General features: G+C 43.9%; 1 protein-coding gene across 1 annotated transcript in view; it reads right to left on the bottom strand.

Moving 5' to 3' along the window:
* Window positions 1-20,514, bottom strand: part of syn3 (synapsin III) — a 163,790-nt gene extending 143,276 nt beyond the window's left edge. The window contains exons 1-2 of the mRNA XM_037542375.1: window positions 20,360-20,514; window positions 5,428-5,840 (exon numbers count right to left, since the gene is read on the bottom strand). Of these exons, the coding sequence (XP_037398272.1) occupies window positions 5,428-5,813 (386 nt within the window). The 5' untranslated portion in view covers window positions 5,814-5,840; window positions 20,360-20,514. The remainder of the gene's footprint in view (window positions 1-5,427; window positions 5,841-20,359) is intronic.
* Between the last annotated feature and the right edge of the window lie 112 nt (window positions 20,515-20,626).

Here is a 20,626-nt window from a genome sequence, read left to right as displayed (position 1 = left end):
TTTACTCCAAGTCGATCAATGCCACTTCCAACGTGAACATATTAGAAACACCTCCTCTGTTGTGTAGTTTGGATAGGCTGAGCAAGTCAGTGGGTATTCTATATAGACAGCCTATGTCATGTTGCCACCGTGATACCTGGTCCTCTCTTCTTTAAAACATGACCAAAGACGTCGTCAATCTGGGTTTACTTCACTTTTCCCGTGAAATACATGACTCTGCAACTTTTTACGTTAAAAAATATCCAAATGCTCCCCTTTTAAGAATAAAACACACACACACACACACACACACACACACACACACACACACACACACACAGTCGTGTGATAAGCAAAAACAGCAGCTATGCAAACTTGAAACCTGAATGAGAAACAAAATTTTATACAGCAGACTCTGCAAAAACTGAAGCAGCACGAAAGCTGAGCACTCATCTATCCAATGACAGTCCATCACCGTCCACCAGGACTGACTCTGGCCCAGCAGCCACAAAAATAACAATCAATAGCAAAGGAGACCTGAGCGTGAGTGCATCACTTAATCTCCCAGCTAAGACTGGAGGTGCCCCCTTGCCTGGGAGGTCCTGCGGTGAGCCTGTTAGCAGGGACAGCATCAGTGGGAACTTTGGTCTAGAAACGGAGCCACTAGTATAACAAGGTGGCAATCCTGAATTCTTTGTTTTATTTCCAAAGTAAGACGACACATCTATAGAGGCCAGGTCTTCGTCAGAGCACCCATGTTCAATGGCTGAATGAACTCAATGAGAAAAACGTATTCATGACTTCTGATCAGCAGACAGCGTTACAACAGCACTGGCAGCAAGTGTCTCAACTGACTAGTTAAGGGCAAATTTTCATAGCCTCCAAATGTGGCCTGCTCTACATGAGGTGCCTGCTGAGGCAACCACATCTGATGATGACCATGAGCAGCCTAAAGCAAACTTTTAGGGCTACATTCTTGGGCAATAGAGCACCGAAAGGGAAGTATCAAGAGGTCCTCTGGCAGCCAGTTCTGCATATTAGAGCAAACGGCACAATGTGACTAGCACTCAGACTAAGATGAGGATGCATCAAGTGCACCTTGGCCTTCTCATCCGTGCATCTACACCCTACACTTGAAAAACTCAGGGAAGGCTTATTCATATATGGAATCCAGCAGGCAAGGTCAACAGCACCTATAAGGTGCTAGAGCTACATGGAGAATCAGCTGTAGATCCACTACAATGGAACGCCACAGCTATCACTAGATAAGAGGTAATGGTGAACTTCTGTGTTTAGACCTGGGACCTAGGGGCAAAACCTGCTGTAGCTCCATGATGCATCATCTAAGCATGAAGCAAGACCAAGTAACTTCTGTTAGAGTCTGCTTTGGAGGAAAGTCCAAAAACATTAAGCATCAACATGAAGATGGGACTTCAGGACCCTTCGGCTAATAGCAAGCAAGCAAAGTAGAGCCTGGTGGTAGTGCCATGTGCTAGGACTTTTTAGGTCCACACTTTACAAATCATCTACCTTACACCAGGGCAGCAGAAAAAACGTTTGTTTTATCGTTGTGGATGTTGTCAGGCACAGATGGCCACACAGTGCTCTGTTTAAGAGTATGAGACTCCTGAGGAAGCCACTGCAGCAAAGTTACTGGTCTGAGGAAGCAGAGGTAATCAGACCGTGAGTGAGCTGAGCTGGTCGGGGGGAACTGGCGGCAGCTCTCTGAGTCATACAGAGTCATGCAGCCTCTCAGCCTGCGGAGAGAAGAGTAGGTACTTCTGTGAAGCTCTTAGAGAAATGACCAGGCTGTACAAGAAGAAATCAAATCGTTCACCTCTGTCATTGTGAGGAAAATAAAGAGGACGTCTTCTAAGTAAGAAGGTTGTCTGTATTATTAAGTGTGTAAGTCAAGCATAAGGACTGTGCTTCACATCACCTGTCACGCATAAGAGAAAACAAAGTGATGCATCATTTCAATGTTTTGTACTTTTACGGTTATGTAAAGCATTAAACCCTTAGCTAATTTCAGGCTGAATCTCTGAAGCTTTCTGCATTAGCCAAACAAAGCATGAAGCATGGCTCATTAGCCAGGCAAGCTAATAACAGCAGGAGCATCACTGAGTTATAAATTTCTGCTCTAACTGATGAACTGCTTGTAGTCTAAAAATGCTTCATTTTTCATTTGATTCATTTTCTCAACAGAGTCAAAACCAAGGTCTTACTGTTTAGACATGCATGTATATTAAGGCAATGAACAGGGAAAAGTATTAACGAGCTTAAAGTCCTTATTTCATAAAATAATTTATCATTTATAATAAAAAACAGTTATTCTGTCAAGAAATGTGGCTCATTCAGAGTATGGTACCATTGCCAAGCAACCATGGACTGTCCTGAGAAGAATGTTTTGTCACCCGTCAGTGTGTACTGTGAAAATGTTATGATCTTTGTAGCTTTTGTCATATAATAACAAACATATCATAACACAGCATTGTTGCATGCAAAAATCTAAGGACTTTTTGGTCACCAAACTACCACAGCGAGTCTTTTATAGCACAAATCCTAAGGCACCCTCATATCACGCTGGGGCTGAATCACAAATCACTCCCTGCTCCCTACATAGTGCACGACTGGCCCAGGACGACCAATCCTCTTTGGAAGCTGGCACGTTCCCTGAGTTTTTCCAGCAAGATGGTGCACCACCACATTATGGGTGTCAGGTCCGAGCATTCCTAGATGAACAGTTTCCTGGAAAGTGGATTGGTCATCCTGGGCCAGTTGAATGGCCCCCAAGGTCTCCCGATCTGACCCCCTTAGACTTTTATCTTTGGGGTCATCTGAAGGCAGGTTGTCTATGCTGTGAATGTGCAGCACCTGAAGCTACGGATACTGGAAGCCTGTGCTGGCATTCCTTCTGCGGTGTTGCTCTCAGTGTGTGAAGAGCGGGAGAAGAGGCCGCACTGATGATCCAACACAATGGGCAGCACTCTGAACACATTTATAAGTGGTCAGAAACGTGTAAATAACTCATGAAATAATAAAGTGACATTAAAACCAACCACACCACTGTTTTTCTAGTGAAATTCTCAGTAAGTTTGACGTGTCACACGACCCTCTTCCCACGGAAAAAACTAAAGTTGGATCCAAAATGGCCGACTTCAAAATGGCCGCCATGGTCACCACCCATCTTGAAAAGTTTTCCCCCTCCCATAAACTAAAGTGCCACAAACAGGAAGTTAATATCACCAACCATTCCCATTTTATTTGGGTGTATCCATATAAATGGCCCACCCTGTATTAACGATTTCAGAATTCACTTGCTGTGAGGAACTCATAGGAGGGCGTATATCGTGTATTTTAACGGATTTGGACATGGCTCAGCCAATCAGATTTTAGAACTATCCAATTCATAACACCGGTTAGAAGTTACAAATTGTTTTCTTTATAAGACCCATGACAATGTTCTCTGCTTTTTCCTACCTTGTTTGTTGTACCATAAACTACTGTGGAAAATAACAGCTGTCTTGAATAACTGTCATTAATTGCAATAATTAATTGCTTTTTTGCTGTGTCTGAATCCATGATTGTGCCCTATTTCACTCAAATATAGAGTTTAAATGGGTTTTAAAGCAAAACATTCAGCAGATTATGCTGGACAATGCTAGCAGAAGACCTTTGGAATAATCAACAAGCATCAAACTAACAAAAGCAATAAAGTGGAAAGCTATAGCATATAGTATGAGTGAGAGCAAAAAGCTACAGTCGTGGAGGAGCTGGACCACTGACTGTATATATGACACACATGATATATACTATCTTTGTATGGAACATGTAGTCGTTGTGCTCACTGGAAGTCAACGGTGAAAACTGGAAACTGTGTTACTCTGTGTTGTCAAATGATTTTCATATTTAGATTAAACCATGTGTTGAATGATTGAATAACTGTCAATTACACAACAGAATGCTAATTACTGCAGTTAGCAGACATACACACACACACACACACACACACACACACACACACACACATACACTATATTTCCAAAAGTATTCGCTCGTCTGCCTTCAGATGCACATGAATGTGAGTGACATCCCATTCTTAATCCATAGGGTTTAACGTGATGTCGGCCCACCCTTTGCAGCTATAACAGCTTCAGCTCTTCTGGGAAGCCTTTCCACAAGGGTTAGGAGTGTTTATGGGAATTTTTGACCGTTCTTCCAGAAGAGCATTTGTGAGGTCAGACACTGATGTTGGACGAGAAGGCCTGACTCACAGTCTCCACTCTAATTCATCCCAAAGGTCTTCTATGGGGTTGAGGTCAGGACTCTGTGCAGGCCAGTCGAGTTCTTCCACACCAAACTGGCTCATCCACGTCTTTATGGACCTGCTTTGTGCACTGGTGCGCAGTCATGTTGGAGCAGGAAGGGGCCGTCCCCAAACTGTTCCCACAAAGTTGGGAGCGTGAAATTGTCCAAAATCTCTTGGTGCTGAAGCTTTAAGAGCTCCTTTCACTGGAACTAAGGGGCCGAGCCCAACTCCTGAAAAACACCCCACACCATGATCCCCCCTCCACCAAACTTTACACTCGGCACAATGCAGTCAGACAAGTACCGTCTCCTGGCAGAGAAAAACCCAGACTCATCCATGGGATAACCAGACGGAGAAGCGTGATTGGTCACTCCAGAGAACTCGTCTCCACTGCTCTAGAGTCCAGTGGCGGCGCTTTACTCCACTGCATTCCACGCTTTGTATTGCGCTTGGTGATGTAAGGCTTGGATGCAGCTGCTCGGCGATGGAAACCCATTCCATGAAGCTCTCTACGCTGTTCTTGAGCTGATCTGAAGGACACATGAAGTTTGGAGGTCTGTAGTGATTGACTCTGCAGAAAGTCGGTGACCTCTGCGCACTATGCCCCTCAGCATCCGCTGACCGCTCTGTCATTTTGCGTGGCCGACCACTTCGTGGCTGAGTTGCTGTCGTTCCCAATCGCTTCCACTTTGTTATAATCCCACTGACAGTGGACTGTGGAATATTTAGTAGTGAGGAAATTTCACGACTGGACTTGCTGCACAGGTGGCGTCCGATCACGGTACCACGCTGGAATTCACTGAGCTCCTGAGAGCGACCCATTCTTTCACTAATGTCTGTAGAAGCAGTCTGCAGGCCGAGGGGCTCGGCTTTATACACCTGTGGCCATGGAAGAGACTGGAACACCTGAATTCAGTGATTTTGATGGGGGAGTGAAGACTTTCAGCAATATAGTGTACATATACAACATCTTTATATGAGTGTGCATGTGCCCATTTTTTCCATGAACTTACCTGTTACACTAAGCATTAAAAACGTATATCATTTTTCAGTGTGATATGTAGTCAGACTAAAGCATGTCTAAGTGTAAATAGCTTCTGAGCTGGTCATTTCACAACTGTATCCAGAACAGCTCTTACCAATCTGTGTGTGCGTCATCGATGACCAACAGCACTTTGGGTTTGCGGACTGCAGGTTTGGCTGGAGCAGCAGGGCTGGCTGTTGGCGCAACAGCGGAGGCAGCCTCCCCATGAGCTGCAGCTTTGGCTTGTACTGCGCTGGCTATCTGAGCTGTTTTCACCACGCTGGAGAAAGAGCTGAGGAAACTGCCAGAGGCGGCAGGTGGGGCCTGGGGCTGGGCTGGCTGGGCTGGCTGAGCAGGCTGCTGCCTCCTCTCTGTGGCGGGTGAGGCTGGGGAGCTGGTGGAGCTGCTGGAGCTGGAGGGCCTCTGGAAGTCCATCATGTAGCCATTGGGCAGGTTGGCTACAAAGCTGCTATCCGACAAACGCCTGCGCAGGTAGTTCATGGTGGTGCTGGTGATGGTCAGGAGAGGCTGAAACAGGGAGAGAAGGAAAGCACAATTGTTTTATTATTGGTCAAAATCTATAAAAACTCCCACCAACACGATACTATTATGTTGGTGTCAGTACTGTGCTGAGAATGATGATCATCAGAAATAAATAGTTAAGTACATTTTTGAAGGACATACTTTCTCACACCCTCCCAGTAAATTAAGTAAACTGAATAAATCCAGGACATTGAAATTGAAAGGAAGAAATCAAAGAAACGGACTAAAATCTCGAGGCACTGCTGGCATGGAAATTTCACAAGCACAAATGGACACAAATGGAAAATGTCAAACTGAAACTGTGGAATGGAACAAAGTGAAAACTTGCGATTCAGAACGTTCTTACAAGCTTCAAGGCGACTAAACAGCAAAGTCTGAGCAGAATTCTGGCAAACAAAGACATCTACAATAATAACATCACACATGCCACAGTATTTGAAGAATGGGCTGCAGAGAGAAGCTTGAACTGGCCAACTTCACATGAAAGATGACTATCTTTGTCTAATTTAGACTGACATGGCAAAGTAGGGAGGAAAGCCCTGAGTCTTCTGGTGCACCTGTGTGTGGCACCACCTCTACCGTGGTAAATCTGGTGTGTTAAAGAGAAATTAAATTCTACTTCCACAATTTAGACACATGTGGAATCATTTATAACATAGACAAAAATACACCAATAGAGGTCAGTATTAGCTCGGCTTCATCAAAATATAATTTACTCCAGTCTAAGCCTGCTTGGCCTGCAGGTAAACACATCATGATGCACGAGCACAGCCCTGAAATTGCTTCTATGCAGGGATTAATAAAAATTTACATATTTATCCTCGATTTTACCAGGTCAGGCTTTTGTGGACTTGTTTTTGAGAGAGATTTGTCTATGGTGAATGTTAATTTTCACATAAAACAAATCTGGTCTGAGATGCCATGATGGAACTGGCATGTTTGAGGGGTGAGGGGCTGTGGGATGAGGCATTCAGTGTCGATTTTCCATCTGTCCTTCTGTTTTTATATGGTTGTATTTTTATATTGTATTTATTCTTTTATGTTCACGTAAAGCTAAAATGCTCAGAAACAGAATAAAATATTCAACAGAACCACTATTTTAATATTTCTATTGTTGTGTTTCAACCCTAACATAACATTCCTGACATGTAAAAACGGTTAGTTCTGTTCTTTTTATATAGGCTGTATGTCACCTAGTATAATAAAAGAACAGATTTAGACTCGGCAGGTGCCTATATTTCAGATTCAGATTCCTTTATTGATCCCAGGGGGAAATTGCAGCTGTTACAGTTATGTAAAAATAAACACTTCACTAATAATTTAAGACAATATAGAGAAATGTACAGTATGTAGACAGGATCTAAGTACTTAAGAATATAGTAAGGTGGCGGTGATTGTGATAGTAATATGGAACATCAGGTATAAAGCAGTTACAATTATTTAAATTAAGTTCTTTTGAGTTATTGCACACACAATTGTTATTATTGCACATATGAACAGTAATTTATAAGGATCTGTCCACGTGGGCAGAGGCTATAGACTTTTACTGTTTGTGAATTTATGCAATGCAACGTTACACATAAGCAGAAAGGCACAGAGGGCATTTATTGCCTTCATACACACTGAGCGACCACTTCATCAAGTTCTCGTGTACATTCTAGTACATTTTATCAGCTCCGCTTACTTTATAAGATTAAGATTAAGTGACCCTTATTAGTCCCACAACGGGGAAATTTCACCTCCGCATGTAACCCATCTGGGCAGTGAAACACCACATACACACTAGGGTGCAGTGAGCACACTTGCCCAGAGCGGTGGGCAGCCCTATCCGCAGCGCCCGGGGAGCAATTGGGGGTTAGGTGTCTTGCTCAAGGACACCTCAGTCATGTGCTGTCGGCTCTGGGGATCGAACCGGCGACCTTCCGGTCACAAGGCTGGATCCCTAACCTCCAGCCCACGACTGCCCTTATAGGTCCACTTTATAGTTCCACAACTGCACACTGTAGTCCAACTCTAAAGGCTTTGTCTGCCCACTCCACCCTGCTATTCAATAGTCAAGACCACCACAGAGCAGGTAGTATTTGGGTGGTGTATCATTCTCAGCACTGCAGTGACACCGATGTGGTGGTAACATAAAAGTGGATCAGATACAGCAGTGCTGCCGGAGGTTTCTCTTTACTGTGTCCACTCACTGTCCACTCTGTTAGACACTCCTACCTTGAAGGTTGACCTTGTAGATGTAAAGTCAGAGACAGGAGACCATCTGTTGCTGCACAATTGATGTTGGTCATTATCTGGTTCTTTATCAGTGGTCGCAGGACGCTGCCCACAGGACGCTGGATATTTTTGCTTGGTGGACTATTCTCAGTCCAGCAGTGACATGGAGGTGTTTAAAAACTCCAACAACATTGCCGTGTCTGATCCACTTGTACCAGTGCAACACACGCTAGCACACCACCACCACATCAGTGTAACTGCAGTGCTGAGAATGATCCACCACCCAAACAGTACCTGCTCTGTGGAGGTCCTGACCACTGAACAACAGACCTAATTAAGTGGCTGATATATAAAAATATTATTCTCATAAAATCACTGAAATTTGATGGAAACATGACGTTGATCCAAAACCATCTGGAGGTTTGGTAGAATGACTTCCGACCTATAAATGACATTAGAATTAGAAATAATAAGCTACTGATAGAAGAATGAATGGAGAGGAAAAATGAACCAGCAGTAAAGGGGGATTTGCTGGGGCAGCTGCTACTGAGCTTCCAAGTTAACTAGTGAAAATCTTTGGAGGTCCAACTTTACTAAGTGCAGTAATCTAACTGCACATTGATCTCAGTCTGTTTACACATTTCAGCACTTAAATTTTACATGAAGTCCTTCAGAAAATGATATTACTCAAGGTCCCCAAGCATCACCCACAGGAATAAACAAATTAGCACAGCTGGACAAGCAGCGACTGGATGGAGTTAAATGTGAAGCTGCAGGGGTAAACATTTGTGGGCATCTGAATCAATAACCCCCTAATTGCCTAAACTGTTGGAGTGCACAGACAGCCTTAGGGTTTAATAGATTTCAGGAAGGCCAACAAAAGATCCTCACTGAAAGACGAGCCTTGATGTGATACTTTACTATTTTTAAACTCAATTCGAAACGCCTGGTGCCCAAACTTACTGGAGATGCGCCACCCTGCAGAGGCAATTTCAGCTGAAGATTGTAGCAGGATGTCTTTACTCTACGGTATACATCTCTTCTGGATTCAGCTGAAGCTTGACTCACTGCTCTGTGTGCTTTAAAGGCCCCATATTGGAGAACCCAAATTTCCTTGCTGTTTTGGAATAAGAGCATTTGATATAATAGGCAAACATTTGTTAACACTTCAAAAAGTTTGCTCCCCAGTCCATAAGTGGAAAATAACCTGCAGAAACATCCCATTTCAAATTCATTGTTTTCGTAAGAATGTCATGAAAAGCCACATTTACATACATCCACCTATCCAGCCCCACACATTCACAGTGAAGATGGTTTAGAGTTCCTTCTGAATGAAGCACAAAAAGGTGGTTTACATATATCAGCAGTAGCAAAACAGCTTTTAATTTTAAGCGAAAAAGAGATGCTGGAAAATGGACATGTAAAAACAAACGTGCTCATAAATCGACACAAACAATATAAGAATTGCTCACAATTCAGACATCTGAAGCATCGTTCATATGGAACCCACTCCACTCGTTGGTTAGTTTTGTGTCATTACAGAATGCCGGTCTTCATCCAGTGGAAAGGCCAAACCAACAACATAGGCTTCTCTTACAGTAAGGCACTGTTTTTACTAAACTGGTAGAGCTGTCTTTCTCCTCTTTCTGGACACTGGAGAAGAGATATGATGCCATTTCTCCCTCTAGAGCAAATCAAATGGTAAGCTTTTAGTCCCACTAGAAACGCTTCCTGTCCTATGTGGATGGCCTTGCCCTCATTTTCATATCAACAAACTGTTTACTTTTTTACCAACTTCTTTAGGGTAGGCAGGGATTATATTCCTTTTCTTTGTTCTATTTGTCTTTAATTATCTTTTACACAATTTCAGTAATTTAAAAAAAATCTGTAGAATTTCATCTAAAGCACAAACGCACATTCCTAATGTTTGTAGGCGAGCAGTTGATCTGTATTAAGCAGTCATGGGGGCAGTCGTGGGCTGGAGGTTAGGGAATTGGCCCTGTGACCGGAAGGCTGCCGGTTCAATCCCCAGCGTCGACAGTACTCACTGCACCCGTGTGTGTGTGTGTGTGTGTGTGTGTGTGTGTGTGTGTGTGTGTGTGTGTGTGTGCGTGCGCTCACTAGTGTGTATGTGGTGCTTCACTTCATGGTTGAGTTAAATGCGGAGGTGAAATTTCCCTGTTTGTGGGATTAAAAAGTGTCACTTAATCTTAGAAAAACATGTAACTTGTCCGGGGAGCCATATGATTGTATATCTGAGGGGGAAAACGATCCGTAATACTTCATACATTCATTATGGGCTTCCTGCTGCTCTGCAAGAAAAACGATTCTGTGCCACGACATATAACGATCATTTAAATTGACTGCAGCAGAAGCTGTTGGGCGTGAAGCACAAGGCATCATAACTGCGAAATCCAAATTTCTCCCCTCAAATTACGCGAGACAGCGAGAGAGAGAGACAGTGGGTGCAAAAAAACAGAACAATACCAAAAAGAAAGCTAAAGGAAAGACAAGCAGCAGTTGCATAAGCAGTGATTTATGAGGAAGAGATGCAAGCAGCTGAAGATTTGCAGCCCTTAGCCATGGCTCTGAATGAGAAGCAGCAGGAAGATGATGGAGCTTCTTCAGATTCTGCTTCCAGCCGCCGTCTGCTCTAATGCGCATTAAACTCTCACTATCCGAGAGGCTTTACGCGCGGAGAGGAGAGGAGAAGAGTGGCGTCCTCTGACCGGCTGAAACCCGGTGTGATTAGAGAAATAGAGTGGGTTATGACACTTTAAATAGCCCTGAAAAAGAAAGCGGTGGGGAGCTGCAGGGAGCTGGAGGAGGAAGATAAAGACATTTACAGGAAGGCGTGTGATAAGGTGCTAATTGATACAGCGCTGGTTTGTGCGGCGGGTGATGAAAGTGAGAGATTCTGTTTGATCTGAGTGGCGAAGACATACAATTGCATAACCAGGGATTTGGGGAGATGTAAACTGGAGCGTTCAGGCCACAGCCTTAACAGAGAGCTTTGACAGGCCTCACTGAACAAGCACATATATGCAGCGTAACTGTGCAAGGAGAATAAATACCCAGGGAAGAGTGACGTCACTGAGAAACGTAACTTGGCAAGACGTGACACTCTCTCACTTTTATCTTTCCATTCACACCGTATGGCCCAGCATCAGTGATACAAGGCCCATAACAGACACAGCGCCGCTAAAGTTCTGCATTCTAACGCTCATTACAATAAAGCTGCATGCAAGACGGAAACACAGTTGTACTGAATAATCATGGTCATTCATTTTTTCAATAAAAATTGGTTTAACTGAACAAAAACATACAATAAACACGGCAAGACACTTGTGTTCAGACCTTTTTACGCGTAGTCCATATCCTACATTCTTTTTGTGCTTTATCTTTTTCCTTGAGAATCACTTAGAATGTTTGTTTGGCTTTATGTACCAAAAACATCTATAATTCATTTTTCCCAGACCACTGTCCAATCACATTTGATCCCTTAGAATTAAACAGGTTCTTGTTGTTACTGTGCTTTTAAAACCAATACATATAAATAGCCTCTGTTTTGACTGAATGCCCTGACCGGCCTCATTTAAAACGCCGACTGGGATGAAACACTCCTTATAATTTATATTATGCATGAATGGGCAAGGCTAAATGGCTGTAGGCTGAATAGGCAGATATATAAACAGGTTGTTTTCTATGACATCACAAAAACAGCAACTGTAAAATCGGCCGCGTTTCCAGCTTAGTTATCATGCATGGACTATAATACAAAAACTATGTGGACGTGTGAGGAAAATGAAATAGTTATTTCATTAACTTTTCACAGCTGCACGTATCGTTACATAGCAGAGACTCTGAAATCCTTACTTCACAAGTAGCCTTTATATGTAGCACCGTTACAGTAATGCTCATTTCCAACATTTCTACAGCTTGTTAAAATGTTTGTGCCAAGCCAATTACACCAGCTTTACTTAAGCTCAGACAAATGATGCAGTCAAACTTTTAACAGACACTGAAGTTTTACAGTAAAATTCTATTATATTCTGATTGTTACCAGAGAAGTCTGTTAGCCTGTCGGCTGCATCGCTGTTCAGCCTAAATCTAGTTTAACATAACCTTTCATTTCATATACATGCACCCTGTAATACCTTACATTACATTTCACAACATATTCAAGCAGTTCAAAACTACAAACTATGAACACATGAATTTATAAGATCCTGCTGGTGGGTTTCCTCTTTTTCAGTGATGCGCATGATAAAGTTTAACATCTGAAAACACTTTATTAGGTACACCTTGCTAGTAAAAGGCTGGACCCCCTTTTGCCTTCAGAACTGTCTTAATTCTTCATGGCAGTCTTTCAACAAGCTGTTGGAAACGTTCCTCAGAGATTCTGGTTGGTTATTTGAGTTCCTGTTGTCTTTCTATCATCTGGAACCAGTCTGCCCGTTCTCCTCTGACCTCTCACATCAACAAGGCGTTTTCGTCCACACAACTGACCGCTCACTGGATGTTTCCTCTTTTTCGGACCGTTCTCTGTAAACCCTAGAGATGGTTGTGTGTGAAAATCCCAGCAGATCAGCAGTTTCTGAAATACTCAGACCAGCCCGTCTGGCACCAACAACCACGCCACGTTCAAAGCCCCTTAAATCCCCTTTCTTCCCCGTTCTGATGCTCGGTCTGCACTCAGCAAGTCGTCTTGACCACCTCTACAGGCCTAAATGCAGTGAGCTGCGGCCGTGTGATTGGCTGATCAGCTGTACCTAATAAAGTGGCTGGTGAGTGTAGCCTGAAAACCTTAAACTGGCAAAAATTTGCATCATCACCTTCATCAGTGCATTACAATAATCAATAGGAAATCCTGATCAGCAGCACATTCTGATGAACTCTGCCCACTGATGCTTTCCACAGGAACTATGCATGTGCAGTCAGATTCACTTCTTCAAGCCCCTCTCATTGTTCTCACTCATATTTCTCTCTTTCTCACACACACTTCTCTTCTGCTTAGCCTTCATTGCCAGTAGTGGAGGTTCAGATGTGAGCCTGACAGCTACAATGCGCACTCCCAGAGGGTAGTATACGAGGCCAAAGCACTACCGACAATTAAGAAGGAGGAAGAAGAGGCAGGATCGCTCTAGCGCTGTCACTGGTGAAAGGGGTTATTAAATCAGCCACCCTGTTGTACTGGGTCCTGAGTCAGGGCTGCTGTAAAGATAACCAGGCTGCACGCAGGCTTATTTGGCAGCTTTCCGTGAAAAAGCAGTAATGGATATCTGGCCTGGCACACATTCAGGCTCTGCAGCTGTGTTAAGGTGAGGAGAGAGTAACTGGACAGGAGGAGAGTCCAGCGCAGCTGAATGGGATAACCAGGGTTAAGCAGAGGGCACGCAGAGGAGGCGGAAAGGAATCTGAATAAATCTCACATTATGAATAAATTAATTAGAACCAACCTAAAATCTTCAGCCAATAAAAACATTTTCTTCATCGTCTTTTGATCAGTTTTCTCGCGAGCAGAATGCATAATCAGACGCATTTCTGATCTCACCACCAACTTTTTGGTTGAGTCTGTGAGCAAAGCATAAGTCTTCTCTCAAATGTATATGTTTAAAGTACAGAGGCACATTCTGCGTTTATACATACACAAGGCCCTGAGATGGTGGAGAGATTTAGGCTCAGGCGGTGGTTTCATACCACACATGGGCAGAATGCATCAGATGTTCTGATGTTCTATATTTGAGCTGTTCTGAACTCAAGCTATAGGTCTAACAGCACCTTATATACGTTTATGATGGTGGTGAGTGTGAACCGCTTCACTCAGCCAATGAGCTGATTAGCTTACCAGTCAACACTCAGTAACAGTAATGCTATCATCCCAATCCAATGTACCTGTTTGCTGTAGTAAAATAAAAATATATGGAAATATATGAGAATTTTAATGGAATACATCCTTCTGCTTTCCAACGTTAGAGTAAGGCCCTGCACAAATACATCTTCCCTGACGTCCCACAACATAATGAATAACCCAACAGTAAATTTTATAATGAGCATTTTTATAGTGCCTGTGTATGAGCAATGAAAAGGGGTATAATAATTTCATCTCTGCGTAGCCATGATGAGTGTCTGGGGCTTCCTGAGTGTCGGTTATGTTTCACTTCCATCATTTTCTAAGTGTATGCACTGATGTGTAGCAGAGTGGGGTGGTGGCTGCTAAAGACAGACTGAACAAAAGTTAGAGAACTCTGTCAACTTTGCAGTCAACAGTATGGCAACACTTCACTTTCGCAGTTTCTTATGATGCGCAATATGTATGTGTGGCTGGTAACTGTGCACCATCTGCGCTACATATTTTCCACATGCAACCACCAGCATAACAGACATGCGAGTACACATTCACAGGCAGCACTGAGGCGCTGATCTCAGCGGGAAGAGAGTTTTAAGGCAGCCGAAATAGATTTTGCACTTTACGTAAAATTGCTGGGTTGTTCTCCTTCCACAAAACAATCTCGAACCCAACCGGAGTCACTCCTGAAAATGGGAACATGCTGGAAGGTTTCATCTCTGTTTATAGCTCAGTTGCACTGTTTATTATTTTGAAAGACGAAGACGAGCTACTCTGAGGTCTGTGCAGTATACAATCAGAGACTCACACAAAGTTTGAGTGTGTTTATATGCATATAATCATCTGATAAACGCAGAAAATCAGATTCTGTGAGGAATCCGATCAACACATTTAAAATGAGCATTTACGCTTGATAAATCAGATAACGGAAAAATCCGGTCTACACGTAATCGGATATCCGCTTTGCAACCGTTCAGTAAACTCACAGAAGACCATGTGACGTTAACGTAACATAAAACAGCTTTCAAGGCATTTTCTTTGAAAATGTGATCAAATATCATCTAGAAGATGAAGAATATTTAAATTCTTAATTTCATCTGCCGTGTAGTTGGTTTCAGCGCCACTTTACAAGCACTGCTTGCTTATTTGCGGTAGTGCAGTGTTTTCACACACACAGACTGAGAAACCCAAAAGAAATCTGGATAAGAGTTTACAATAATTGAGAAACCTAATTATTGATAAATTAATATTAAATTCCCTTTATCAGATTTCTAAATCAGACTTACTCCAATCTAAAAGCTTTACGTGACCATTGATTAACAGGATTATTAAGTGTATGTAAACCAACTCATGACTCATCCAGTGCAAAAATAGAGATAATAAATAAATCCATCCATCCATCCATCCATCCATCCATTTTCTAAGCCGCTTCTCCGTCAGGGTAGCGGGGGGGTGCTGGAGCCTATCCCAGCGGTCTTCGGGCGGAAGGCAGGATACACCCTGGACAGGTCGCCAGTCCATCGCAGGGCAGACAGACAGACACAGACAGTCACTCACACCCAGGGGCAATTTAGCTTGTCCAATTGGCCTGACTGCATGTCTTTGGACTGTGGAAGGAAACCGGAGAACCCGGAGGAACCCCACTCAGACACGGGGAGAACATGCAAACTCCACACAGAGAGGACCCCAGTCACCCGGCCGGGGAATCGAACCCAGGCCCTCCTCGCTGTGAGGCGACAGCGCTACCCACCATAACACCGTGCTGCCCTAATAAATAAATAATTATTTAATAAATAAATTAATTAATAATTAAGCCCAAAAGTTAAATACAATACTCTTGACTGTGACTGATATTTAGTCTACATTGCTAAAAGACTGAACTCGCTAAAGCCACCAACCCAGCGCACATGCTGGCTGATCCTGCGAATAAAACAACACATATTTACTGGTACTGTGAGAGATAAGGCTACCATCAATGTATTTTTATGATATTTAAGGATGTTTTTGGATTTGATTATTTTTGCATTTATTTTCTATGACTTTCCAGGCTTTTCAGGACCCACAGGAGTCCTGCTGAGCATTTGTGTATCCTAACACCCCTAGGAATTAGATATTTCTGAAAATGAAACCAGTGAATGGACTTTATTTATTTGTTTAGTTCCAATCTAAAGCCAAATTTTATCTTAACACCAGCAGGCAGCAATCTGCCTCGTTAATTCAATATTTTGCTCTCAGACTAAAAGAAAAGCCTAGTTGATTTTTACTGTTAAAATCCAGCTTCCAAACCTACACCAGACTTCTCAAATACACCCAGTCCTGAGAAGGAAGAACCTTCTAAAGGTTTAAAGGGTTCATTATTAAAACTATTTAAGGGTTCTTCCTAGAAACTTTACATTGTATGGAGGTTCTTTAAAAAACGTTCTTCACACCCACAAATCTGAAGTAAATGCAATGTGAAAATTAAACTGTAATTAGTTGGGAATTTAAAGCCCATGATCAACATCGCTGCATAAAGCCATATACTGGAAGAGAGCCGATAGATGTGCGCTTGATGTTTGTCAGAGGATGCAAGTAAACGTTTCGACTGCCTCTGTATTCTTTTCCCATAGGATTTAATGGAATATTTACCGACATGGCAATTCGTGGGGGATTAATACACGGCCTCTATCTGTGAAGCCAAGTTACCTTCCAACAGGTAACCTAATGCTAGCATGGTACAGAGTATGGTGCTTCATGACAATCACTTAAAAGAGGATAAGCAGACAGTGAGAGCTGACACTGCACAAACACACCCAGCCTCTTCTAAACTGATCTAAAAAAGATCTAAACTGGCACTGATAAGCAAATGAATGCAAATATGATACTAAACAGTCTGGATGCCCCAACGAGATCTATTGCCTTCAAAGTCAAGAAGCTCAACCGGGATCATGCCACCCATATTATGCCTGTCCGTTGTTTTTGGACTACTTACTAACAAGCCTATCACTCATACATGTAATGATAATGGAATAATTAAGTGACACTGAGGCCACTGAAAATACCGCGAAGGCCTCCACACTTCAGAGATGGCATTTGCAGCATGCGCCTTTTCAGACTCGGATAATCAGTTCCATTTATTAGCACTAAAATATGTGACATCGAGTAATGAAGAATATGAAACATTCATTCTCGTTAAGCAAAACAGATTAACAGAAAGTGCGAAGAGCGCTGCATGTGTGCAACTGTGGAATTAAGCCTTTGCCATTATCGCATGTGCTGTCCCGCAATGACCCAAAACATCGTGAGCTAAAAATACAGACAAGATGTACGAATCCTCAAATGCTTTAGGGATTAGATGACTCAGGGTTCTGCGTACTGCGCTGCTGCTGCTGTAGCAGTGACGGAGTCTGATCATTCATGTCTAAGGACGTCTAAGGTAACTGATAACCTCGTTCAGCTGGAGACGTGTACGGTCACAACATGCATCCTCAAAGTCGCCTGCACGCTACACTGAGAGCATCACGTCTAGACCAGAAGGTGCAGTGGCCAGGGCTTTGCCAAGTTTCAGAAAATCACGTATCAGTGCATTTAGAATGTTTTCCACTGAAGCTCAATTTATAGTCTTTCATTTAATGAGAGCCATTTCTACTAAAACTGCAGACTTAGTTAAAAAAGCACAACCGGCACTCAGGTTCCTGTCTAAAAAGAGGAGACTCACAGCAGAGGGATCACAGATATGTGTCTTAATCCTTACACATTTCATGTGCTTGAAGAAAAAATAAATGTTTGCTGTTATTAACTGTGTTTACGTGTTTAATCTCTGCATTAATCAATTAGTAATATAATCAGCCGTGATTGGCCCCAATTTAAACATGCTTTTTTCACCTATGCATTTTTGTGTTTTCATCCATCAGTGTTCTCGCACTGCAATACCCAGCATGCAGTAAGCAAATACATTACATACAGCACACAATAATGCAAATACACCATACAACCCTCCCTTCCATGGCAATGAAGAGTCCTGACCGTTAGCGTAGCCACTGATGTCGAGGCAACTACAGATGTGATATTATGCATTCACGGCAATAACATCAGCTATCTGGCTTCCTTCTGCCTTCAGGATACATCACTGGAAGGGGGGTTTCTTTAAAGGTGACATGCTGGGGGCAGTCGTGGGCTGGAGGTCAGGGAATCGGCCCTGTGACCGGAAGGTTGCCGGTTCGATCCCCAGAGCCGACAGTCCATGACTGAGGTGTCCTTGAGCAAGACACCTAACCCCCAACTGCTCCCTGGGTGCTGTGGATAGGGCTGCCCACCGCTCTGGGCCAGTGTGCTCACTGCCCCCTAGTGTGTGTGTGTGTGTTCACTAGTGTGTATGTGGTGCGGAGGTGGGATTTCCCCGGCTGTGGGATTAAAAAAGCATCACTTCGGTTCGTGGTACATCAGGGCTTCTCCGTTTTCTTGTTTCCACGGCTCCTGCTGGACAGGCGGCATTAACTCATTTTTGCCGTTTCACAGAATCAACAGGTCAGGATTATTTGTTTTGTTAGTGAAGGTTTACGATCGCAACTAGTGAGCTTCACAACAGCAACTGTAGAAACAGAGAGACAGCTTGCTAACCCACTAGTGCGCTCACGTCAGCTGTATGACGCGAGTCACTGTTCACTCTAAGGTTACTTCACGGTATTTGTCCGTACGAGGTTTGCGAAGGGTTCTATGGCTACAAACATCTAACAAGGCATGTTGGACAATGTGCATCCATGAATTTGGGGAGGTGGGGTTTCCGAAGGAGCACTGAGGGGTTCTTTGTTTTGCTGTTTAGTTCAAATGTCAGCAACTGTTCTATTGGGTCATATAATGCTCTAAGCAGGGGTCTCCAACCCTCCTCCTGGAGATCTACTCCCCTGCAGAGTTCAGTGCCATGCCTGCACCCAACACGCTGCCCTCCTCCTTACCCAACAACACATCTGATCCAGCTAATCAGTGGAAGTGAAGTTAACTGGCTACAGCAAGTGCAGCAAATCGTGGTTGGAACGACTCCACGGGAAGGTAGATCTCCAGGATCAGAGTTGCTCTACAGAAACCATGGCACTGCTGATGAATGTGAGTAGACGACAGAGGGTTACATCCATCATTTTAAAGGAGAATGGGATAAAAACACTTATCACAGCTAAGATTAGACAGTGAAACGCTGCCACAATCGCCAGGCAGCTGCAGCATTTAAAGACTGAGGACTCCTGTTATCATTTATTCTCTTTAAGTTAATGAAATATTTCACCTCTTACTTTTGTTTGTATGGCTGCAACGGACATACAGGCTATTTGACTCCTTTAGCCCCTTTAACAGGCTGCAGCCCTCTGTGGCCACACTGTACCAGCAGCAAGGGTAATTGTATTTGTGAAAAGGGCAGCAGAGGTGGCGCCACGAGAGAACACGACCTGCACCAGGTCTCACACGGTGTAATATCATGACACGCCGAGGGGAACACACAGCACTTTCTACGGCTGAGCGCACCGGCCCGCATGAAAAAGGAGCAAAGAGACGGTTCCTCAAGGGTTCTTTAGTGAAGAGAGTGGTTATACTTAAAACCACGAGTTCCATACAGAACCGCTTCACGCTTAAATGGTTCTATTGCATGGTGGTGGAGAACGTACTGTGTATGGTCCTATGTAGAACCTCTTTGAAAGTGGTTATATAACAGCACCAAAAAGGGTTCTTCTACTGTTTCGATGTCCAGCAGAACTCTACACACCACGTTCTCCATCTGAAGAACGATTTCATCATGCAGAGAACCAACCAAGCACGGAAAGGTTCTACGCAGAACTCATAACAGAACCAATCCCTTTACTGAAGAACCTCACGAATGTCTGCCTGATTATAGGAACAGTAATAACACATCATAGTCACAATTTCGCAGCCAATTAGGACTGTAAGATTATTATAGGCGTTTTATGCAGCACATAAATTTCTCATAGTATGAGATCATTTTCTAATAGGATTCTCAACAAGTGCACTCGCAAGCCTAAGCCTAAGCCTAAGCCTAAGCCTAAGCCTACATGCCCAGTCACCGCTCTCACAGCGGTGCTGCGAGGCTACCAGCGCTGGAGGACGACGAAGAGCTCGACGCTCCATTTGTTGCACATGAGCGTGAGGTCTGCAAGCGGCAGGCTGGACAGGGAATCCCCGCATCCCACACTTCCCCACTCGCAGCCTGGAAGCCAGAACAGATACCGCAGCGACACGCTTCAGCCCCACAACCCATTCAGCGCGAATACACTCCCTCTCTCGGCAAGACGCGCAGGGAGCGGTGAGGCTGGCCGGCTGGCCGGCAGGCGCTCCATCCCCACAAACACACGGCACCGTGACAGTCTGAGCTCAGTCCTCCGGTACCGACACCGACACCGCAGACGGTACACACAAAAGCGTCAGTCAGCATTTTACATTTAGGCTTTTCCTTTACCTCAGAGTGTGTGTCCGCTCCTCGGTCGGTGTGTGTGTGCGCGCGCTCGCGGGAGGGGGGAAGCCCTGCGCTCGTGCCACAGCTTTCTCCAGGCTACCTCCCTGCTTCACAATGCATGCCGGGAACGTGAACAACGTCTCATTGCACTCATCGGCACCCCCCATCCCCCCTCCCCCTCCCCCTCCCCCTCCCCCATGTGACGAGGGAACATTAATATTTCAGCAGCCGGAGCGCAGGATGTGGGGACGCTGATATTATCCCTGCCCA

The sequence above is a fragment of the Pygocentrus nattereri genome, chromosome 11, assembly GCF_015220715.1.
Source record: "Pygocentrus nattereri isolate fPygNat1 chromosome 11, fPygNat1.pri, whole genome shotgun sequence".
Taxonomy (NCBI): Eukaryota; Metazoa; Chordata; class Actinopteri; order Characiformes; family Serrasalmidae; genus Pygocentrus; species Pygocentrus nattereri.
The sequence above is the reverse complement of the archived record's forward strand: the minus strand, read 5'-3'. Positions and strand labels throughout refer to the sequence as shown.